This window comes from Aythya fuligula, chromosome 2 (genome assembly GCF_009819795.1).
Source record: "Aythya fuligula isolate bAytFul2 chromosome 2, bAytFul2.pri, whole genome shotgun sequence".
NCBI lineage: Eukaryota > Metazoa > Chordata > Aves > Anseriformes > Anatidae > Aythya > Aythya fuligula.
The window spans coordinates 60274991-60300830 of record NC_045560.1 but is presented as its reverse complement, the minus strand read 5'-3'; the positions used below and the strand labels follow the sequence as shown (position 1 = coordinate 60300830).

Genomic DNA, 25840 nt, shown 5'->3' with positions numbered 1-25840 from the left:
TCTCTGGGAGTTTATACATGGTATGAGCCAGTACTGTAAAAATGTAAGCTTCTTCCCAGTAGAGAAAGATTAACTAACCAGGAACTTCCAATGGCCACATAACTCAGCTCTGATCTGTTCAGCCTGAGATTCTAAGAAGGGATTTTCCTCTTTTTGAATCTTCCTATTGGCCTAACAGCATGTTTCCTCTGTACCCAAAGGGTCCAGCTACCAGGCACGATGCAGAAACCCCTGCAGAACTATTTCAGCAAACCCACAGAGCACAAGCATGGAGTGTCATCACCACAGCGTATTGCCAACTCAAATATCACACTTTCTGCAACAAGGCTAAGCAGACCAAAGAGGATGCTAACAGAGCATACACTCCAGGTTCCCAGACACTTGCTCAGAGAGCTGCATACCACCACGCCATTCCACACAGTGTGAATTGTGCACAACGTGACCCAAATGGCTCAGTTCACTCGCTCTCCCAATGCAGAGTGCTTCCTCATAAGAAAACTTGAACTAAAAATCACTGTTTGGGATTAAAACTCAGCAAACAACAAACAACTCATTAAAAGGCTTAACAAAATGAAAAAACAACAAACAAACAACAACAACAACAAAAAACTGAAATGCGAGTCCAAATAGGTAATAGGAAGGCATTCCTGAAATACCACACTTGCACTCCAGTGACTGGTGCCACAAAGGTCACCAAGGCCCACCTTGGACCACCCATTGTTCTGGAAATAAGTAAGCACAAGGGTATTGAACAAAGACTGCTGTGAAGTTATCTGAATATGGTTACAAAAGATGCATTTCCAACTGCAAACCTATTAGAGATGCTTCGACACATGTAGAACCTTGGAAGTTTTAAAGCTTCTGAAAAAATACTGATGGAAAGGTGCCAGATGCTTCAACTCTGTGTTGCCTGGTATAATTCCATGATGCCAGAGAGTATCTGACATTCCCAGTGTTCTTCAGTAAAGTTTGGAAGGTGACACTCTCCTTTTCTGCTCATCTCCACAGACAGTAACAATAGTTTTGGTGTTTTACACCTCTAATTTCAGGGACAAGAGAGGAATAATACACACCAGGTAGAGCCAGACACCCCAGTCAGCACTCACTGGAGGCTCTGTGCTGACATGAGTCCATATTAATTGCATTAATTGCACCTTAAATTGCATCTGATACTTTTGTTTATATTCTATTGAAGTCTGTGTGGCTTTTGTTGAAAACAGAAAGAAAACTCAGATAAACCAAATGAATAAAAACCTTGACATTTGAGGAGACATCCAACATTCCCCAAACTGATGGCAAATTCTCTCAGCTCAGAAGGGACGGAATCCCACCATGCTAATCTGACCATAACAAATCTTAATTTGAAAATATCTATGTAGATAATTGTTTCAAGATTTCATTTATTCAGAGGACCTCTTACAGTTTGATTCACTTCCCTTTGATGTTATGAAGAAATGGGATGAGGAGAAAGCAACAAGTACTGTAATCCATGGTGTAAATTAACACTTCTGATTATATTTCACCCCACAGTAACATAAGACTCATAGTGTTTCCATACAAGCCATTGTTCATACATAATCTATTCTTTGCAATTTTCCTGATTATGTTTATTATTGCCATCTGATTTTTATTATGGCATCTTTATTCAATCTTTTTCCCCATTCAGAGAGAGGTCAATAGAAATGCTGGAATGCTAGAAGTATTTTGTAAGTAACAGGGATGTGTGAAATGAACCTGTTTTGTAGGGTGCATGAGTTTCCAAGATCATATCAGAGTCACCTGTGAGCACACCTAGCCCCTGATCAAGCTGGTACTGGGAAAATATTTTAGTTTAATGTATGGAGCACTTCTGTTAGTGGAGATCACAGTCATTAATTGTCTTTCAACATGGGGACATCAGCTTGCTAGGCTGGCCACTCATAACCACATCAGTGACATAGGTACATACTTCAGAGCAATGTGAGGCTCGTTACAGGCATGTATTTATTAACCTATCACACAGTTTTCCTCAGCTTGTTTCATGGTCTCTACAACAAAGGGAGTATTTGCTCAAGAGATGCCTCACCCAGCTGGCTGTGTCTACGGCTTACACATTGAGGTGCATCCTGTTCCTGATGCCTACACACTGCTTTCTGGATTCAGCAGGATTAAAATATGTTCCCTGGATTCCGACTTCACAATTGAGGCTTGAGAGCAAAACTGTGAGCAATCAACACATTAAGTCATTCCAGCCTTGGCAGAAGACAATAGTGTTCAATTCTGAAAGTCAAGAAATAATTCATGCTTGAAATAAATAATTAAGAGCTGTAGTGTGCTTTTGAGGTAGAGTCCTATACTGGGAATAGCCTACAGCTGAAGCACCAAGCCTGGTGCAACCTGCAGCCCCCAAAGGACTATCAGAGCAGGACAAGACAACATTGGGCTTGAATAATTTGCCCCCTTTTTTGTTTATTTCCTTTTTGTAACTGATCCATAGCTAGAATCTCACAATACAGATGCTGCAAAGCAACTGCTATTAGCGGTGCAAGACTTGCTCTGCTTTGTGAAAAAGGAAATGAAGGACACTCCACCTGCAAATTACCCAGGCTGGTCTGTAACTGGAGATATCACTCCTAGCAAATGACATCTTAAGACTGGAAATTTCCATTTGAAGCCTCCCAGTGTCCTAAAGGGGTCCCAAAAGTCAAATCTCGACTTCATTATTTTGCCATGTCACAACAGATCAGATTCTGTGACACGTTCTCTAGCTTTTCATAGTGACAAATAGTGAGACACAGTAATATTGCCATCAGAGCAAAATTTAGGGAGAAATACATGTTATTACACTCTGTCTGTAAATGACAGAGATTCCTAAATGGTAGAGTATTTTATGCTGTTGTTTTATCCCTCTCTTCTCCACATTAGCAGGGGAAGCTACATCCCTGTGGATGCTCACAAATCTGCTCTAGCAGGAAAAAGTATACAAAAAGATCATCAGCTCAGCAAAAGTTAGAGAACTTAAAAATTCTTGATAAGGTTTCCCTGCAGGCATTAATGATTCCAGTGGCTCATACTTCACCTAAAAGCAGTAAAAAAAAAAATTAATCTTGTTCATAAACAAGTTCATGCCAGCATTCGGATTCAAGACTATGGAAGATAAATATTTACTGAGTAGCTTTTTGCGATTTGTCATATTCTAGTGCAGACCTTCATTAGCAAACCATAACAGCAGTTTAGGGAAAGGAAAATCTAAAGCTGCAGAAGATACACAAATGCCCTTTCCATTAACATGGAAGTTGTTCTAGGCTGCATTTTAAATACACCCAATTCACACAACTGTTCATGTTTTGGGATGAACTTCTATCTTCCTCTAGCTTTGTGTTGGCAAGATTTTATTCCTTCCAATTTAAAATCTTCTTAGTGAATTCACAAATCTTATACAGATACCCTCAAAGTCAAGCCACGTTTCATGGGCCAAACCTTTGAAATGGTGTGATGGTGAGATTTTACATATATGCTTTCAAGGAAATTACAGCCTAGAAAAGAGATTCTATTAGTAGAAGACACCAAGGTCTCTTTAGCCATCCCAACTAAGCACATAAAAAGTGTATAGTCAAGGTTCCAAACTTTGGGTCTGTAGTTTTTGTTCTGATTTAAAAATTGTTTTGTGGACTAAAACCAGAAAAGTTCTGAGAAAGTACATTCACCAAAAATACTTGTAAAATGAAAGTATTTCCAAACTCCTCATTACCAGGTTACACAATTCTCCCACATCACAGGTCACAGAAGACAAACTTTACAGCACTCATGATGGAGTAAAGACCACATGCTAGCATTCTTAGAAATAGAAGAGAATTGGCACTCATGTTAAAAAGTATTGTTATTGATGCCTTGATTGCAAATCCAGCCAGGGGTCATACTTAGACAACTTCTTTCTCAGTCAAGTTATTTTCCCCCATGTGGTTGGTCTCTCTGGTGTCCCTGATGGTGCAATTGAAGATTTTCTGGTGAACTAGATTTTGACAAGAGCCCTCTTTGAATCGCAGCACATACCAATGCACCAGAGCAAGAGACATGGTCCCACTGGAAAACAGGTTTCAGTATTTCTTGTGATCATGAGACCTTACATGCCCAATGAAAATTTTACCATGAAAATTACGTTTCCACAGCCATTAGAAACTCACTATGCAGCTCTGATCTCCTGGATTTATTATTACCACACTATATGCTGTTAGACAATAACTAGTATACAATTAGATTTTGTAATAGTTATCTCAAGAAACAAAAGAAGTCATTCTTTCATAAAGTTCTCCTCTGGCTACATACATATTTAAGCATATGATGTGTGCACAGAGCTGAGGAGCCACCAGTGCAAGATTCCATCTGTGGAATTATGACTAACACATCTGAAGCTAAAACCCCCTAAATGGTTAGTTTTACCCTCCTGACATTATAATGCCTCTTTCCCTGCTTTTCCAGGTGCATCATTTCCAGTCAATTTTCCCTTCCTAGGTGTCCTGGTTTCAGTTAGAACAGAATTAATTTTTTTTTTTTAAACTATCTACAATTTAATGAACTGTTCATACATCATGCCCAGTAATAAGTATCTCACTTTACTTTTATGTCTTCTAAGTGGCTCAGAGTTTGCAGCTATGCTGCTTTCGAGAAAATAAAATAGCAGACTGCCAGAGTACATCTGTCCTAGAGTGTGAGTTGGCTCCACAACTGTTTTCGCAAGAGTGACCAATACAGAGATTTCAAGTAAAGCACAAGACCCATTAAAGGCAGCAAGATAAATACTTGAACAACTAAAAATTTCTTTCCTAAATAAAATTATGATTACCTATAGAACTCAAAGCCTCTGAACCACTCCCTAAATCTTGTTCTGAATTAAGGCAGCATGCAACAGTATCTGCCATCCCTCATGTTAAGTACTGAATACTAGCCCAATTTGCTTACCCTCAGCAAGTATAAAGAATCAGGTTTTATTTCAGATTTGTTTCTCTATCCTTAATACTATTTCGTGGGTTCAAGCCTTTAGTGGTACTCCCTTTGAAAGAGCTTCTAATCTATCTTCCTATATAGGGAGCTTGATCTAGCTTGACAGGCCATAATAAAGGTTTGGTGTTCTAAATTAAACAGCTCAGAGCTGTGAAAAGACTTATATTACCATGACTACATTTTGACTTCTCCCATCAGTTAGGTAAAGATTCATTTGTACTTCATAGCCGTAAGGAGTAGCAAACATTAAGACATCATTTTTCTATTCTCCCATGCTGAAACAGGGTATGCATATCCTCACCAACTCTGGAACATGTTGGTCTGACCTATCCTATAAAATACAAGTAAATAAAATAAAGCATGGAATGACCAACTAGTAGTAGCAGTAGATTTAGTGACTTGGTAGCCAGTTTCATTGCTTCATTATCATTAAAGTCAACATTTTTTTCTAATAAGCAGCCCAACTCTTTCTTTGTTTTCACTTTAAGCTCTTTGCATTTTGTCATGTATCCAGTTGACAAAGGACAGTTGAACATCATCATCTCTAAAGGAAAGCAATAGCAAGTAGTTTCACATATAAGACTTATCACCTCTGGACTTAGTGTTTCCTAATCTAGACTAAGAACAGTAAATTTTCTCAACTCTTTGTTGCATGTCATTTTTTTTCCCTCAACCTCAGTGTACCTCTAATATCTATTTTTCAATGAATTTTTGCCCCAAACTATACAACAGATGGCAGCTTATATCTTAATGTAGCTGGCTTGAGCGAATAGGTTACCTCTGCCATTTTCATCAACCACTACTCTTCTCCACTAGCTCTAATAACTCCTAAATTGAGTTCTCCTTTCTTGGACTGGCCTTGTATTGTTGACTCTTGTTCATTTTTACAAATTTTCAGATTGTTGATTTTGCATGCTAGATTGCTTTGGATTATCATCCCATCCTTTGTCCTGCCTTGGGAAACCTGCAAGAGTCTGAAGTCAGCCCAAATACATCATCTATTCCAACAGGCAGTGATAGCCACAGGTCCAAGTTTGTGTGATGCTGGGGACGTTAGCCAGGACGTTAGGTTCAAACAACCTCTTGTTTGGACAGTCCTTAAGACAAGAGAAAAAAAACAAAACAAAACAAAACAAAACAAAACAAAACACAGAAACAGACGCCCTCCTTAATTCTGCTCACTCTCTTCCTTCTAAAACCAGGATTTTCTACCATCCCTATGTTTAGCCTCCATCCTGTAACACACTTCTCTACCAATCCAGAAACCATCACACTTTCATCTATTCTTTTAGGAGTCCTTTTCACAAGAAAGTGTTGGAAGTGTTCTGTTTGCTTCTCTCATTGAATGTTGCATTTACACAGACCCAACTTCTTGGTCAGCTGTTTTGAGGTATTTTCAACACTTCTATATATACATGGAATTCAGAGACACCAGACTGACTATTCAGGTTCTGTTCTCCACAACTCCCTCTCACGTCTTCCCAGTAATGCATAAACTTGAGGTCATGTAAAGTTGTTTTCTAGGAATTCATGACAAAAGTGCTCTAGGAGAAGCACATGTTGTTGCCCAAGATACCTTATCAACATGTATGCAGTCCAACCTGACATACATTAAGTCATTTGTCTGATTCACTACATTGCAGCTCAGCATATAGGTAGTCTGTTTTTCTGCCTGAAAATCCCTCATCGTATCTAGACCTTTTATGAACTTCCCTTGAGGTTCTAACTGGATTCCTCCATAGTAAAGCTGTGATGAACAAGTTTTCTGTCTGAAGATGGTTATTAAAATCTATCTCTTGAGCTAAGTACTCCAATGCGTCATTGGAACTGTCATACAACAAGTAAAGACTAAAGTAAACACTAAAGAGCTCACCGAAAAGAAAAAAAGGAAATTTTCATGAAAAAAGCAAGGAAATAAAGAAGTCTACATGGCAAGAACTGCAGACCAATTTCACAGTAACACTTAAGAGTAGCACTTAAGATATCAAAGAAGGGAGAAGCAGCTTTAAAGCAGTTAATAAGTTAAGCTTCAACAACTTACTAAAAATGTATCTTACTCAATTAAAAAAAAAAAAAAAAAAGAAGAAAAAAAAAGAAAGAAATCAGAAGCTTTTCCCCAAAATTTTCTGACTTTATAGGGAAAAACTAGTATTCTTGTTAGTTTTGAAAATGGATGTTATTCTGGTTTTATGACAATTAGGCTGCCAACAAAAAATCTTTAATTCATAGAGGTTAAATGGAAAATGAACTTCCAGCAGAAATGTTTACTAAAATGAAGAAAATTAGATGACCTGACTTTATGGTGGAGTCTCTAACTTTTTAATAAGGGGTTTTTGGAACAGAAAGAAGTATAATTACTTGTTTGTTTTGCTGTGAATTCAATGAAAATAATTTAAGGCCATGATGAAAGTAATTGATAAACAAAAAATACTCAACGTTTATTGCACTATGGGGCATTTTTCAGCAGAAACTTCATTTTGTTCTCAACTCAGAGAAGAATTTTAATGGGAAAACTTCTACCAGCTGTAATAATTGTATTTATCTTCTTCACAGTTTATACCAGAGGAATCGCTTGTAGAATATTCAAATTGCTTTGTCACTGTGCTTTGATTTGCAAAGGCAATTCAAAATAATAAACAGAAAAGTTTCCCATGTCCTCAAAGGTGACCTAACAGAACATTGCAACAAAAGGATCAGTGCTAGAAAAATTAGGGAAGTGTTAAGATGAAAAACTTTTTAAAGCTGGTGAGATCTAAAGATTTTATGACATCCTTCCACTGTAAGGACAAAACTACTGGCACTAGATTTTTATCATCTGGGCTGTTTCAGGTTAACAGATGATTTCTACAGCCTCTTTTGTTCTGTCCGCAGAGAAAAACAATGACCTCTAATGAAAACTGCATGCAGGCACACAGTATCAGAGGTATTTCTTGACAGTCAGTGGACTCAACCTGATCTTTTAGAAAGAAATTTCAAGGAGCTATCATTGGCATTACGTATCAGAAGATATGAAAAAATCTAAAATGTTGCATTCTGAGCTGCCCTGGCAATTAACAGTTTTGTGCCCACACCTTTCCCACTCCCTCCCATCCCCACATACTTAAAGGGTGAGAGGTGGAGGATGTTTCTTAAAAGTAAAAGAAAAAAATAAATAAACATGACCATATGAGCAATCTGGGAAAAATAAAAGAAACGCTACACTTTATTTTGTGCTTTTATTGAAGGGATAAAAATATATATTGCATCCACTTAATATTGCAAAATACACCAGTAGTTCACAAATCTTTTGAACGGTTTCAGAGATGACACAGACATTTTTACATGTATACATCCTAAAGGTGAAAGGATACTAGACTATTTAATGGAGATTTCTGGGTCTCTTGTCTTCAGCAGAACAGAGTTTTACCACTGGATTTATATTCAGTCTGCATTTTTGCTTTCAATATATTAACTGCATATTATATACAGACTGGAAACTATGAAACACACACTGCCTGCAAAATGAGTTAGCAAAAAATTATTAGGTAAAGAATATTTGTGGTCTATCCTATACTTCAAGATATCTGCCTTGTCAGGAAAAAAAAAAAAAAAAAAAAAAGAACTGAGAGCAAAACATTTTGAATATATTTATACTTTTGCAACATCTAAATAAATACATAATCAAAAATCTATCAAAGGCTACTAAATATGCAGTTATAATTTCTGACAAAGGGGAATGGTGGAAACAATGTTGCAGGCTTACCCATTTCTTAATTCCCTCTCCTAAGCAATCACCTGTTGGCCACAGCTAGACCCAAACCACTGCCCAATATTGGTAGCAGTTGCAGTGCTGCTCTTGTATTGCAACCTCTTTGAAGCAGGTACCTGCAATGATACTTGAAATACCTAGTGCTTTACATGTTACCTCTCAGTTGCCTTGTATGACAGATGCCATTAGGAAAAAGTCCACGTTTGCCAAGTTCATTATACTGCAACAGAAAGCTCTACGTTCTCCACTGCCTTTGACTTAGAGAGCTGCTCGTACCCCTTCCTGACTGATTTACCTGGATCTTACAGCAATGTGAATGACTCCACAGGACAAGAGAGGACAAAAACCTGTGTTTCACAGAATTTGGGACAGGTAGCAACAGTAACATACGTATGGGGATGAACACAAGAAGAAACCTCAAATGGCTGCTCTGGCTGCTCAATGCCTGCTCTTCATTATGCCGCTGGAAACTGCTCTCCAGAGAGGCATTTAAAGCTGAGACTGGCCAGGTGTGTGTTGCACCCCTAAGTGGGGTATATTCCCCCCCCTCCAAAAAAAACCTCGGGGGGGGGGGGGGGGGGGGAGGAGGGGGGGAAATATTCACAAGGGTTAAGATGAAGATTAAGAGTCCAAAGCCCTTCCTAGATCAGCGGCTTCCAGAGAGGACTTGTTTAAAAGTAGCAATAGGCTACAGACATACCTATAGCAGCCACAATATACTGTTTGGACCATAAAGTAACATTGCATGCCCTGCCTAGATGGATCAATGGGCAGCTGAAATGGGGTCTTGGACCCACGGATAAAGGTGGGGAGAGGCCCACGGCCTGGCTGGGCTGGGATAGTGAGGGCTGTTGGTGCCCTCAGGGCCCTGACAGCTGGGACACCACCAAAACGGTAATTAAAGATGGAGTTTTGATGCCTACTTTTTTCCATTTCACACTTTTTCAGTGCTTTTGGGATCATGGGAGGATCTTGCCTCCATTAATTGAACATCTCTGTCTGCCTCAGAGGGGAGCATAATCTTCAGCAAACAGGTAAAATCTGTCATATGTATAATGATACTTGCTCTATTTGTATGTGTGATCCTTAAATATATTTTCAATAAGGCTCTGCATGTCCATGGGGTTTTCCTAGGCCACAGTTTCCCACAGTAGGAACATTAAAATTAATGTAGATAAAACCACCAGCAGTCAGAGATTTTTCACCTGATGTAAAATAAAAAACACAAAGCCAGTGAAGTCAGCAGATTTAGGTGAGCGTATAGAGCACTTGAGAATATACCTCTGTATGTCCACTTAAGATAACAGCAAGTTATCTTCAAATTAGTAATTATTTTATTTCTATATATATCCTGTGTCAGAGGTTTCCATAGCAAAAATCCAGCATCACAACAGGTAATGTGAATATGTGAAGAAACACCCTTGCCAGGACAAGAGTCCCAAGGCAGAAATGTACGTGCTCCGATGTCTGCATTGATACGGCATGCACTTATATCAAGCAACCACACAGCACACTTGCAAAACATGCCTGAAACTAGTCCCACGCAGTAAATGCATATGGGAAGTGTTGGATGAAATGCAAAAAACCTCAAACTCTCTACATAAAGTGTATCTGTGTGGAAAAGGAAGAATGTCTGGGGAGAGACTTTCTTCCCTGTAATGAGAAACAAGAACAATTCCACCTGGTAAATCATTTGCTGAAAGATTTTATTTGATGTTATTGGACTCCCCAGAAACATTACGGGAGCAAGTTATCAGCAGAGCACAGATATCACAAAGCTGATAGGTGCTGCAATTATGATTATGATGAAATTATGATATTTTGGCTGCTGCTGTGTACTGAAAAAGTTTAGAAGATAGAATGGCACTCATCACAAAGTGTATCACAAAGATAGGCTGGAGCTAAATATTCTGAAGTAATTCCCGAGTTCATCTAGTCAGTCTGCAAAGTAGGGCTCCTACACTTACAGATCCACTCACTCCCTGTGGTCCCTTCAATTAGAGATTTGGTACATAAGCTAATAAATCACCTTGGACTGAATCCTGAACTTCTGCAGAGAGGCATTGCCATTGCTTTGCTGCTCAACAGAACCTTTCACAAACCCATAAAATAAAGCAAGAGGAGCAACCCAGGCTTTAATTAAACAAAAGCTGAAGATGAATCAACATGTTTTAAAAGATGTTCTCAGCTACACCACATATACTTCCATTGATTCCTGCAGATTCACCTACATGAGTCAAAGACAGACTCTAATCCAGAGTTTAATTTATCCATGTGGAATGAATTTCCGCATTTTTCTAGAGGTTGGTTTCCACTTCGGGGCAGGCAGTACCTTGCTCCTGCAATGCAACGCCTGTCTTCTGTATAGGCTGGCAAAACACAACAGTGGCAAAGGAGATGAAGAGGTGTTGAATGTCATTAGTTCATTCCATCAATCTCACAAAGTTATCATGAAATCCATCAATAACAATAGATATCAAGGTACCTAAAAGCTTTTTCCCTCCTCCCCATTCTCTGTAACTCTCAGTTCTTCTTACATGAGAAAACTGCTGCTGATCTATACTATTGAGTACCTGCACCCCAAAATCCAGCTGATCTCCTTCGCGTAGACAAAAGCCAAGACAGCAGCGTAGACTCAGGTCAAAGGCAGTGATTCTTTTTCACTGTTTGGTGTTCATAAGGCTGCACCAGGAGCATTGCAACATCCACTTCTGGGCTACACGTTGAAAGAAATATGTGGGAAAATGAGAGAGAGGCCAGTGGAGGGCCACTGGGATGCACAGGGCTGGAGCTTGGCATAAGAAGGGAGCTGGGCTTGTTCAGCCAGGAAAAGACAGAACTAAGGCTAGAAAATTACCTTGCTCTGTTTTCTGTCTCTAAATGTCTCTAAAACTGGCCATGATAGAGAAGACTGAGCCAGGCTACTCAGAGGAGCACGGAAAGAAAAATAGAGCAATGAAAATTCATCATGAGATGGTACAGCACTGCAACAGGCTGCCCAGAGAGTCTGGGCAATCTCTGTCCTTGGAGATATTCAAGGCATGCGTGGACACAGTCTTGAGTAACCTGACCTAGCTTTGAGGATGTCCCTGCTCTGAGCTGGAAGCAGACTGAATGGCATCCACAAGTCTATTCCAGCCCAAATTATTCTGTGATTCTAAATCCAAACTTAAATGAAAGATCCATCACAGGCCTGACTGAAAGAGAGGAAGAGGCAGTAATGGACACTCCACAGCCTGTGTATGTGATTAAGAAATGCACTGAGAAATGCTAATCACAGGGAAAAAAGGAAGACTGTCTTGCTCCCATTTTCAGTAAATCCATGCTAAAGTCGTTCATAAGATAGAAGAAAAAAAGCCCTTATTTTTCCAAAATATGATAAATCCAGCCTGATACACTGTCCTACCCTGTTTCTTGTGAAGTTACTCTGAAAAATCAAAGGAGGTGAAAAACAGACTACATTTTAGGTCAGTAATTTTTTGGGACCAGTCTGAACTTTTTACACTTTCAGGCCTCAAATGAAGCAAGACAAAATACAGTGTAAGACGTGTGCAAAATGAAAAGGGAGCAATCAAACTGCACGCATATTCCAAGTATCATCAACTGATTGGTACAAACAGGCAAGGAAAAATTAGCAGGATTAAAAACAGTGCCAGACGGTCCCAGACTGATCTATTAAGCCCTCTGTATTTGTGCGTAGGTGTTTATTGCAAGGGTAGCAAGCAAAAGGCTTGAGCAAGTGAATATGCATGCACGCTTGCAAAATTTTAGCATGAAGTCAGTGTCAGGCACTTCCCTCCAGTTGTTAGCATGCAGGTTTGTTTAAATTTTCTGAAACAGTTACAATTAGCCACAAAACTTATAGTGTCAGCAAAACAGAAGTATCAGTTTATGCAGACCATGGCTAGATCAACAAGGAAAGGTCAACCAGGAATTTTATGATCACAGGCCAGATTTGCTGCTGACGTTGCCAGACAGATTCCCTAAAAGCAAGGAGAAACATGGCTTCTGATATTGAAGGGATACTCAAAGTAAGATTCCCCTTACACTAGAATATATGTATACACATTACCAGATGTAATTTGCAGAAAACCATGCATCTAGCTATGACTAAATTCAGTCCCACGCAGAGCCAGTACGGAGACCATGTGGCAATAATCTTGTGCTAGCATAGTGAACTGAATTACATTTAACCAACAGAGCCTCATCCTGCTGCCAATAAAATCATCCTGAACACGAAAACCTTTAAAGAATGGGTACTACCATGATTTGATACCAAATTATCACAATTTGTAATAGGCATAAAGACTAAATACTGTGATGGATATAATCGGTGTTTCTCAATGCGTGGCTTTGATTGGAATTCTTTATTCAGACTAAACTCCTACACAATCCAATTAAAGATCAGGTTTTGTATTAAAACCGCTCAAAACATTGGAAAAAAAAAATAAAAAAAGAAAAAGACAATGCGAATAAACGTAGCCTGGATAGAAAGCTAGCTGACATTGCTTTCTGCACGTTTCTTTCTGCTATATGATAGTCCACTACATTTCAGTGAGATTACCAATAGAGTAAGACGTCTTTTGGCATGAGGATGAATTACAGAAGAGCTTGTGCTGATGAAAGACCCTTCCCTGATTTATCCAATACATATAAATCATTGCCTTTCCTGATGAAGGGGGCAAGAAAGGAAGAATTTTATCACTCCTACACTTGTCAGAGACTAAAGGATCAGTCAGATGCCAGATGGGAGTACAGGCATTTTCTCATGTCTCTGGTAAAATTAGCTACTGCAGATTTTATGGACCAAGCAACGATACGTGTCTACACATCCAGGATTTGTTTTTGAAATTACGCTCTTTACTATATGTCAGATTTACCTAATACAAAGAGTAACTGGATTTTATTCTCTACACGTACACTCTTCTGGAAGATATGAGATATTAATTGTAAATCTTAGCTATTAATGATTTTTATAATACTTCTATAAAAATATATTATGCCAGACACATCAGTGCTGATTTTTGTCCATATTTAAACTTCTAGTCCTATTTTCTTATTTTTCAGTATATGCAAAGATATTAAGAAGTTGCTAATTTTTCCTTTAATTTTAAATAGCTAGCCCCACTAAAACTCAAATTCACATCAGGAGGTGCTGGCCTTAACCATTGAGCATTGTATCACTTCCTTCTTATATTGGTACTATCTAGTGGGTATTGGACCCAGCTACTTCAGTGTTTACTAAACTCCAAATGCTTTAAGACTGAGTTATTTAATTCTCATAGCATCACAGATTATATAAAAGTAATGCAGCCATCTGTTTGGGTTCAAATTATATTAACACATGAGTGTGTTTGCTTGCCATATCGACATGAAGTTATGACAAAATTCTTTAAGATGGCATATGTGAAAGACAATTTTTTTTTTAATCTTAGTTCCTAAGAATTATGGAAAAGGATGGAGGAAAATACCATGCCTTCTCTTCAAACAGTTGCATTTCATTGAAGAACATCTACAAAGAAAATCTATTGTACCCCATTCTGAACAGATAGACCCTTGCAGTAAATGTGGTAAAGCAAGGGAACTTACCTAGTGGCTTTTTTTATCTCAATACAGACATTGGCTGCCTACCAGCGACCCATTGTAACCAGCATCCTGTGGCAGTCCAGTGTTCATTTCAGTGAACTCAAGGATTCCCGCTGATTATTCTTGTTTACTTCAGTGGAGGTCCAGTCCAGCCATGTATCAGTGTCAAGTGTATGCCTTTTACTTGTCTATTTTGTAATTGTTCAACAGTTCTGCTGTTGTGCAGCAAACTAATCTGATCTTAAATTCTTCTCTTTCTCTCAAAAGCATTAGTTTAGGGATAAGAAAACCAGATAAACTGTGTTTAGGATGTGAACTGCATTTTTTCCTAGCTCACTGAGAACACAAATGCAATTTCTCCCTTCTGCAGTACACAGAGATACACCCCTGCCCAGGCACAGGGCTTTACACTTTGCTTCTTGCCTGACCAAGTAAAGGCTTAGAAAACTCGTATCTTGCTAGGGCAGATGCTGGATGGAGATGAAGTTGTAGATAATGCATTGTGCTTTCATGGGATAACCAAAAGCATTACTGCCTCCAACTACTGTATCTGCCTGGAGTCTCTATTTCTAGACATTTGAGGGGTGGAGAGTGGAAACCCTCCATATCACACAGTCAGGCATGAGCTGCACAGATAAGGAAGTTCAGGAATAAGGAATTGAGTTCCAACAACCCTAAATGAAGCGAGGAAGGTCAGGAGGAGCTGAGCCTCTTCAAAAGTACCAGAGCTTAAAATTTTGAATGAAACATGCTCTTTGTTTAACTCTTCCTAGTAGTGCAGCAGGTAACTTTGACTTGACAGGAAAGCACCTGGCTCACTACTGCCATAGCTAAAGCTGGTTTAAAAAGGGAAACCTGTTGGTATACAGATCTTAGAATGGAAAGGAGTTTGTGACCCTTTTTAGAAAGCCTTTCTCCATTTTTCTGCTGCTATTTCCACTTATTTTGCTTATTTATTGTTAGACAATAAAAAAGACAGGAATTCATCACAATCCCCCTGAGGTTTTCTATTATTTTTTGGTCAACACTTAATGACAATAGCTTCCCAGAAGTAGAATTGAGAATACCCTGAACTGCAGAGAGAGAGAGAGAAGAGGAATGACAACTGATTTGCATTTGAGACTGTTTTTTCACTGCCTTTTTTTTTTTTTACCAGGTCCGTTAAATGTGCAAATATTCCAAGAAGTATTAATGTGTAATAAATTTTGCTTGATTGGTGACTCCTTTCATGCAAATCAGGAATCTTCTTACATAAGACAGTGTAAGAAAAAAATCCTTCTTTCAGCCAGAGAAGTGAAAAGTCTGTGCTGGGTTTATATCACTTCTTCAATCCTTAAAACACTTCCCATACCAGATACTAATGAGCAACCCAACAACTCTATTAAATAGTGTACTTCATAGTCAAACTGAAAATTGGATTCTAGAGTGGGGAGAAAAAAAAACACAAACCAAAACAACAACAAACACACAATTTATTGCTCACATAAATAGATCCTCCTGAAAAGTGACTTCACAGCCTTGGTGCTGCATAGTGCCTCCTTTAAAATATACTTTTCAGAGGGAAGGGGTACAGCTTCATCCACAGAGTCACTATATACAGAAAGCTTCCTTCACTAAAAATAAACAAACAAAAAACTGAACAGCACAGTACAAGTTGAAACATTGACAGAAAAACACCATACTCAAACTTGTCATTCATTCTGCAGCCTGCGAATGCGTGTTCTAAAATATTTGTCAGTTAGAGCTTGTTCCTCTCTGTCCTGCCATGTTGCTGTGTCATGACTCTTGGAGATCTGACTGGGTAAGATGCCATACAAAAGGCAGGTGTGTTTGTCAGCTAACAGTTGCCTAAATTCCTTCCGGATTTGTTTTTCAGTTTGGCTGTCAAATCGACCTGGATTCTCAGCCAACTTGTGAATTACTATTTATTTTTACCCTCATATGCAACTTTGGGCAAAAAACACTGGCACTATGCTTGCAACAAATATAATCTTGGACTAGTGCTACAGGCAAACATAATGCTAGGGTGGTATTAAGAATAAAATATTCTTCAGCCGTGTAAAACATCTGCAAGGTTTGCCTTCTCTGAAGCATGCTTTTTAGACCCTGCCTGGAACTAGAGATTTCATAGGAGGCTGTTTTTCTTTTGTTGTTGGACTTGAAATACAACAGGAGCAGCCGGCAGAAGTAAGCTCAAAAGCCATGGGGCACACAAAGCACCTTGACTCCACTGAATGTGGAGATACAGAACTGTCGGGCTACATCCTAAGGCAACCAGCTGGGTGAAATTCCTGTGGACTCAGCTGGAGCTTCCTACAAAAATAAAGTTTGTATATTTACAAATAATATACAAAGAATATAGCCCACTGCAGACTGCTTCAGCTTACGCATTTGCTTTTATGCACTGGTGTCTTAACTGCTAGTTAACTTTGCTCTCCATTTCACCTTCTCTGTCTTTCATCTTTTCCCCAGTCTTGCCTATGTGGGGTGCTGTCACTTTATTCCTAGCTTCCCATCACTGGGAGGACCTTGGTTAGCCCTACAGATGCCAAGTGAATAGCCAGGTTCCACTCTGTCTGCCTCACCTCTTCTACAAAACAGAGGGCAAATATAACAAAATTACCTTTCAGTAGAAAGCTTGCAGTGTTTGAAGGTTTGGTACTGATTTTTAAACATGCAATCATCTTTGAAGAGTGTAGCTGTGCTCACCTCTGAAGGAACCAGATGCTGCAACAAAAGTTGATTTTTTATTTTTTTAATTTTAATTTTTTTTTTTTGTAAATTGCTTTGGTGGTTAACTTTGCAGTAATTTGTTCAGGTAGCTCTAAAAGAACAGAGGAACGGAGAGACTGGAGATGAACAAACATGAAAGAATATGCAACTGTGCTGATACTAATTCTGCTCACATTTTTGCTGAGAATTAAGTAGGACAACACTTAGAGATGAGCAAGTCACATTTTTGGCAGTTCGCAAGACTGTCACACTATAGGGAATATGTTTTTTTGGTTTTTTTTTTTTTTTTTTTCCTTTTTAAATCCAGAAGGCATTGCAGAACATAGAGGGAGGGTTGTAGTATTTTTTAAAATCAAAAGGATTTCCTTGTATTGTTATACTTCCACATTTCTTGAAACCCAAATTCCTTATTTTGAATTCATATCTCATCTGAAAACATCAGATTAACTTCTGGACCTCATCCAGGCATCTTCTCACCTGGACATTGACCTCATTCTGCTGTGGTTGTTTTCCACTCACTGTTCCCCATGTAATGAGTCTGCTCCTTTAACGCTTCCTGAATGCAGTCCCACAGTGACAGTGCTGTGGTTGCAGCATCCAGCCATGCCCTGCCTGGAGCTCCTTCATTTAACATTTTATGCTTTTCTTCCTCTGTTTTTCTTGCCTTACCAAGGTCAGCTTCAGAGACTGCTGCCCTAAGCCAAGACTGGGCCAACCTGCTCCTTTCCTCTCTTCAGGCCTGAGCTTACCCTTGACTTTTCACTTTTTCTTTGGTCTGCCTTTGACTTTAGCCGTTCTATCACTCTTGTGATACAAACGTGTTTAGTACAGACCTGGAAAACATGAAGCAGTCAATTAATTTATTTCCCATCTGATTAGCATATTAACTGTTCCTTATGTAAAAATAAGGAACAAAATTTGTCCTATACTTAAAATTGTTGATCATTTTATTTTGGCAAAATGATTTCATGATCATAGCCGATCTGTTTCAGCAGTATAATCTTATGTATTTTAAAATTCATCCAAACTCTGTACAGTGGCTAGAGCAGCATGAAAAGACAACACTGTTCCACCCACATAAACAAAGCTAAAAGCAGATTAAGCTGATAATGGCATCCACACACAGAACTGCACAGGTTTAATAAAAATATCACATTTTTATCTACTTCTCTATATGTCCCACATGCAAGTCTTTAAACAACTCCCTGAATCTAAACTGAGCATATGAATTTTATGTGAAAAATCAGTGTATTTTCGCAGATCTTAGAGACTGATTATTCTTCACAGAAAATGCATCATCTTTATTCAATTAAACTTCTCTATATGCAGTGTTTTATCTTTGTGCTTACACATATTAACCGTCATGCAGGTGGGTCACTTAATTAGGCTTTGCTGAAACCTGAAGTGTGAATCATCAGTAGAAATAACTGTGTTCCCATAGCACTGCAGACCATCATCTACCTCTGCTACACACCAAACCCTTATACTTCTGTAAAAGCAAATGTTTACTGACAATCACAATCTGGAAAAAGAAATTCAGATTCTCTGTGTTCTTTAGGCAGTTTTTAATTTTTAACAAAATGCAGGTTTGAGAAAATAAGGTATCAGTCTATTAATCTAGTATTTTTCAAACAAAGCTGGACTGAGAGTTCTCAGTGTGTGCAGACACACATGTGAGCATATGTGTATGTCACAACAACAGCATTTTGTGAAATGTTTCTGGAAAAATAGTAAGAATTTCCATTTGTTAATCTAGACTTTACATTATTTTTCAAATGATTTGTTTTAGCGACAACTCAGGGATTTGGCAAGCATTCCTCTTGTCTTTTGTATCATAGATAAAGAGGATTGATTGCAGCTCACAGGCTGTATCACTGGGCTCGGTATCACCATAAACTACAGATTTAACAATCTTGTAGGTGCAAAAAAGTGGGATGAAAGACTCCAAGCTGAGAATTCAAGGGAGCATCAAAGGAATTAATCTACTACAGAGGCAGGCAGAACAAAGCGGAGGATCTTATCTGGAAGTAAGCAGGAGCTTTTTGTCATAAAAATAAGGGGGGTTGAAAAAGAAGGAACAAAAGAAATAACTGAGAAGTAGTAGTGGGGCACAGGGAGTCAGAGACTTGAAATATGGTCCATCCCCTGACATCTCTGGGCCCCTGCCCAAAGAAAGGCCTCTGAACTCTCCCACTGCCCTGCCAACCTTCTTAGTTAGAAAACACCTGAACAGAACTGTACCAAGTGCTTGTCCACACCAGTCCCCAGCTCCAGTGTCTTACAATTGCTCCTGTCCTACAGATAAAGAATATTACTAAGAAAACAAGAAAAGGCTGAGAAGAGGAACAGGCTGTTTCCTACCTTAGCTTTCTCCTAGCACAAATGGAACTTTGGAAACACGTTACACGTTTCTTTACCAAAGGCCTATGATTTAGCTTACACTCAAACTGATTAATGAACTTCAGTTAGCAGGTATATGATTACTTTTCCAAGTTGCTCATTGGTTTAAGATTCTGGCAACTACTGACAAACTAGCTGTTCATTAGGGCAGGATCAAATTATCTCATATCCAAGAACAGCAAAGGCTCAGCACCATGCAGCACAGACGCTGTGGAGGGAAGCGAGACCCAGCATTTGACGCATTCGGGACTGGAGGCTCCAAACAGCTGAGTTTGCAGCCGAGCCCAGTGAACCAAACCAGACAACAGCTCCCCAAGGAAAATGCTCTCCTCATTGAAGCAGTAGAGCCATCTGCTACCCCTTTTCCCCCACCACTCCTCAGTCCCTGAGGTAAGTAGGAGGACTGGCAGAGCAGGCAGCAACTCCTGCAAAGGTTTTGGTGGGGGTGAACCCCCCCACCACCGTGTGTATTTTGGGAAGGTGGAAGAATCCCCCTGCTATCTGCAGGTGAGTTCAGTGAGCTGTGGTCCTCTTCCTCGGGGAAACTGCATGCATTAACCGGAGGTTTCAAATCTATTTGCTGCTTGGACGCACAGCAAGACATTCCCTCATTTCTTTGCAAGACTGGAGAAGCAGAGGGAGATGCCAAAGCTACCGGGAACCCCAGCATCTCTCCAATACACACCCTGAAAGTCTGACACCTACTCGTGCCACAGCATGAAGGCAGGATTGTGCAGTGGAGCAGCTGGGGACCACTCATAGCAGCCCCTCTGAGCACTAGCAAGGGGCAGACCTTGGTTCAGAAGCACCGAGTTTTAGGCGACACAAAAAGGCAAGGAAGAAAGGGTCTTCTGGAGGGGCAAGGTATAGCAAAGAAGATTGTCCAGACCCAAGCCCAACAAATTAGCAGCAGATCCTTTCTAAAAAGTAAATATATTTATATATATAAAATAAAATAATAATTTAAAAAATATATATACATATATAAGTGAAATGTGAAATGCATAGAGACAGTTAAATTTCAGGAGACTGCTTTGTAGAGAGAAAGGTAGAAGAACAGATGGACAACCAAGAACTAAAAGAGGAGATGGAAGAAAAAAAACAAACTGAAAAACATAATTGTCAAGGAAGAACAGAGGAAGAGGTCACCTTGGTATTGACGAAACTTTGGTCAGTGAATGTGGAGATATCAATCCCCATAAAACCAAGGAAACAGCACTTTCATGACTTGATGGAAGCTAAGTGACAATGAGGAAGGCATCACAGTATCTTGGCTGTTACTGTATATGGGGAGAGAACTGGAAACAGAAAAACTGATTCCCTTCCCTCCTGCAGGAAGGAAAGTGTTACACAAGAACCTAACAGGCAGGAGTCCTAAGTGTTTCCTCTCCCCTTTTTTACATACTCGGCAGCCAGATGATCAAAATCTACCACTATATTTTACATATCAGAAATTAAAAAAGTCAAAACCAATCAATATTTTACTAGCAGCTACTCTTTGGCCTGCTTGGGAGGGTCATGCAGTAACTCCAGTTAGATCAGAGGTCATGCTGACAAAAAAAGCCCTGTATAAAGAAAAATCACTTGTAAATTTGGAGGCAAAAAGAGAAAACATAAAGGAAAGAAAGAGCAGGGAATACAGGTCTTTTTTAAAGCCATTTATATTAAGCAAGAAGAGAACTTTCTGACTGGAAGTGCCTAAGCGGCATCAAATCATTTTAGCAAAACTGCAAAATCTCCACCATGAAATACTTTCAAAAGCAGGCAAGGAAAGCATTCCTATGGAACAACGTAAGTTCAGCTGATTCCACTTGCGTTTGGAAGAATGACTATGATTTCTATGAGAGGGGAGGGGAGAAAAAGGAAAAAAAAAGAAAAAGAAAAAAAAAAAGGCAAGTGCAAGGTTTTCATACTAGAACCTAAAGCTAGAAGAATCTGGGCTACATAGTTCAGACCATACCATTCACGCAAGAAATTATTGACTTCTGGTTGGTTTTGTTTGCCTACTCGGAGATTAACAATTAGCTCTTCAGAGGTGGAAGCGCCTCTACCTTGCATGTGTCTGCAGCAGCATGGTCCCAAGTGTTGGGGTCTGTCGTAGCACTATCATGGGTTCAGTGTTTAGAACATACACGGGGCCAATGTTTTGAACCACTAGACAGTAATTTGCTTTTATGAACCTGAGATTGCTAGAACCCTATCGTCGCACTTGCAGGCAGATGGAATACATGTAACATGTCTTTCATGAATATATCCCAAACGCATACTATCTACTTCATCAGAGCATGTGGTGGGTACAGAACTATCAGTTTCCCTTCTTGGGGGTTGTATTTACATCTTTAACCACTAGTTACTCCTGCAAAGTTCTCATGACCTAGAGAATTTAATGCCGTACCTTTTGAATGGAACCAAATATACTACTAACTGGAAGCTGAACGTTCAAAAAAGCATGAGTTGCATTTTCAAAAGCCACTTAAAACTCCCAGAAGCTGCCTTACTGTTTCAGAAGTGTTGTGACAACACCCAGTCTGTGCAGTTAAAGGTGCTAGGATACAAAGGGGAGAACAGGGAGGTAACTAGTGTTGTAAATTGGGCTGACAGCTTTAGTTCAAGTTTTCAGAGGAATCTAGGGACACAAACTCAGTGTTTTCATCCAAGTAATCTTGTCCTCAGGACTGCCTGAGCCAGCCTGAGTTACAAATACATCTGTTCAGTTTTCAGTATAAGCAGATATTTAAGAATGTCAGTGTTTCGTTTACTTTTATGACTGGGATGTAGGCTCCTAAAATGCTCTGATGCATTTAAAACTTTAATCCAGATCATTCAGCTGACTGTTGGCAGCTTCCAGCAGATGCTGCAAGCTCAGCACATCCATGCTGCCTGAATATTGGGAAAAAGTCATTGAAGAAAGGCAGTGGAGAACAGCACAGTTTGGTACATTGGACACTAGAATTAAAGTCAGGGTGTCAGGGCACACATGCTACTGAGAGTGCCATTTTTTGCATGACATTAAAAATGGACTGACCAATAATTATTTCCGGTCATTTAAATTCCTGTTTCATTTTGAGAACTAGCTTGGTCCAGCCCACTTTGGACAATTAGATCCTTACCCTCATTTAGCCATAGGATATTTTGTAATGTGTCAATGACGTTTCCCCAGTATGAAGTAATTTACAAGTATTTATAGACTATTATAAGAAAATAAAACATTATTGATGTTATCAAGCCTAATACACAAATATCAAGAGTCTACCGTATCACATAATAATCATCATCATTTTTGTTTAAACTATGAAAAAAGTATCAAAGGATGTACCTATGAAACTCTTGGATTAAGCACTTCTAATGCAAGACAACTGGATTTATCCAATGAGATATTTCCTGTGTTGTCATATAAATAAGGAGCAGTCACATGTATATAGGCATATACACTACCTAGACCATGAAACTAAAATTTCTCCTAGGCTGCAAAGAAATGATCGCATCATTAGAAAGACAATTTCTATAAAGCTTTATGCTTTATAGCCATTCCATGCTTTTAATACAGCTGCCACACCAGTAATAAATAATAGAAAACTATTTACAAATGTGTTATAAAGCCAGTTGACTATAGAGACACATTAAGAAAACTGCAGGTGCTCAAATCCAAAGTAGGCAACAAGATAAAACAACTCAGAATGTGTTTAAAATCCCTCTAGGCCAATGTGTTATTACACACCCATCGGAGATCCATCCTGTTCACACCATCAAATACCAGACTGTTAATTCCTAGACTTTTAGCTCTTAAAATTTAACCTACTCAATGACAGTCACCCTATAAATAAATAAAAAACAGTAATTATGTGTCATGCCCATTGGGGGAAGTGGGGCTTCTGGGCTTTTATTTATCTATTTGAAAACAAACAAGAAATCCACGGTGTTTTAGCAAGAATAATGAAGGATTTTGCATCTTACGTTGTGCAACCACAGATGAATTCAAGACTGACCAGAAGCATAGGGATGAGAGAACAGGTGGGCACAGCTCACACAGTAACTCCATATGCATGCCATGGAGAAAGAAGCAGGGAAACTGAACTGCACGGTGCACTCTGCTGCGTCAGACCACCGGCAGCTTTTATTACCTGTAAATATGCAACATTTAGACCCAGGGACACAATAAGGACCAGCCACCACAGATGCCACGACGATGCCAATACATGCAGGCCAATCCAGCCCATTTTTCCCCTCATGACCACAGCAAACCACCAAGGAGCAGGCAGAGCAGCCCAGCCATCAGAGCCCACTAACACACCCCAGTCGTTCCCAGGGTGCTGCTCCAGGGCCAGTGCGTGAGCTGCCTTTGCCACAAGACCAGGACCAGGTGTGCTCTGGGATGCCCATGCATTTCTGCTGGCCTCCCCTGGCTGAGCAGACACACTCGGAAGCAGTACATGTGATTTTGTCTTAACCTGTGATTCACTGGACAGTTAACAGTAACAACACCAGCAAATAGCACTGACCGAGATGCCAGGAAACAAACAGTATTTGTAGACCTCTACTCCAGCTACCAACCCAGCTCAAGTCACACCATAAAGTCTCCAGATCCCCTCAAAATATTAAAGAATTTATTATTTAATTTAAAAGCAGTTACAATCGAAACCTGAAAGAATGGAAATGCATCATGAGTTTGGTATTGAAAAGTCCAATGCTTTATGACCTTGTGGGCCAGATATGAGCTTCTGAAAGACAAAATCCATCACCTGCCTGTGATGGTCTCCACCGTTAGATGCATAAATAACAGCATGATTATACATGGGACTTTTCTACATCAAAGTTGTGATTTTTATTCCCTTAGAGCACTGCAGAGTTCACTGCACGGCACAAAGGCAGCGGGGACTCCGCGGCAGCGAGATATGAGAAGCAGCGGGCATACAGTAATCTCATTCTCCTGAGCCCCGTGACACCGACACGCGGGAGCACAGAGTACCTGCCAGAGGGGTATCGAGGCTTTGTCAGCCCTCAGAAGGGACGGTGACACATAGCACTTGGTGACCCCCTAGACTCAAATTCTCGCTGAGAACAGCTTTATAACAAACCACACCGATAGCTGATACGGATGCTGCGCACAGCCACACACGAATGCTTTCATTGCTTGATTTGATGCCTGTGGTCCAGTGTTGAGGCGCAGCGCAGCCAAATGTGGGTTATTTACGTGCAGCATTTACATCTCTTGGCTTTTGGTAGCGACGATCCTTTATCAGAAACTCCCGCAAATTCTCCCTGACTTTGCTGCTTGTTCAGCTAGAGCCTCACACCAACCGGCACCGGCTTTTCTCAGCGACAAACACAAATCGCGATGCTTCGACCGACATCACGACATCCACCAGAGACACCCACGGCCGCGGAAAGCCCCGCTCGGGCTGCTCTCGGTGCACTACCGACCCCACACCGGGGTAGCCCCGCGGTCGTGGCCAGGCCGCTGGCAGCCGGGGATGAGCCGGCGCGGATATTAAAGGCAAGGCAAGGCAAGGAAATCCTCTTAGAGAAGGGGCCAGCAGGTGCACCCACCCTGCGCCCACCCGAGCTGCGAGCAAACAGGGGGCAGCTGGGCCGGGCCTGAGGTGGCATCGCCCCCGGGTACAGCCGGGTGAAGCCGTGCCAAGCCCGGCCGAGCAGAGCCGAGCCCCACCGGGCCCTCACAACGCCCGACCCGCTAAGTGGGGCGGTTATATAAGAGCGGCCGCCGCCGGGCAGCGGGGACCCGCTGCCCCCCGTTTCTCCCCCGCTCCCTCCAGGCAATGCTGCTGCCTCTCCCCGGCCCCCTCCCGGCTTGCTGCCCCCGGCCAGCACCTTCTCCTGGGCGCGGTTGAGGCGTTTCTGGACGTTTTTGGCGAAGATGCCCGTCTTCATGTCGGCCATGGCTGGCGGCGGGGGGAGCGGGGGGGAGGCGGGCGAAGCAGAGCCCGGCGGCGGCGAGCAAGGCAGGGATGGAGGGATGGAGGGAGGGAAGGAGGGCGAGGAAGAGGAGGAGGAGGAAGAGGAGGAGGGCCTTAAAGACACGGCCGGGAGAGGCGGGGCCGCCCGAGCCTCAGGTGAGCCGCGGCCCCCCGCCGGGGCGTATCGTCTCCTCGCCCCCGCGAAGTGATTCTCCCACGCTGTAAATAAATAACACAAAATCCGAGGAGATGCAGGCAGCGGGGAGCACACAAAGGTTGCCCGAAGCCGCCAGTGCGGGGGTGATGATGGCCGAGACCCGCCGGTGGCTCCCGGCCTCCAAGCTCTGCCTGCGCTCTCGGGTCAGCTCTGGGTGACATCTGGGGGACGAGGTGTCGGGGACCTGCACCCAGGGCTGTGCGCAAGTGTGGCTGCCAGTGGCACTGCGTCTGAAATCTGCCTTCATAGGTAGCCCCAAAT

At 40.8% G+C, this 25840-nt stretch overlaps 1 protein-coding gene across 3 annotated transcripts in view; it reads right to left on the bottom strand.

Annotated features, from left to right (window-relative positions):
* Positions 1-25431, bottom strand: part of AMPH (amphiphysin) — a 133327-nt gene extending 107896 nt beyond the window's left edge. For 2 of the 3 annotated variants that reach the window (XM_032182090.1, XM_032182093.1), the window contains exon 1: positions 25277-25430. In XM_032182090.1, the coding sequence (XP_032037981.1) occupies positions 25277-25345 (69 nt within the window). In that variant the 5' untranslated portion in view covers positions 25346-25430. Of the gene's footprint in view, positions 1-25276 lie in introns of all 3 variants that reach the window. The other variant, XM_032182092.1, reaches the window with a different exon arrangement.
* Between the last annotated feature and the right edge of the window lie 409 nt (positions 25432-25840).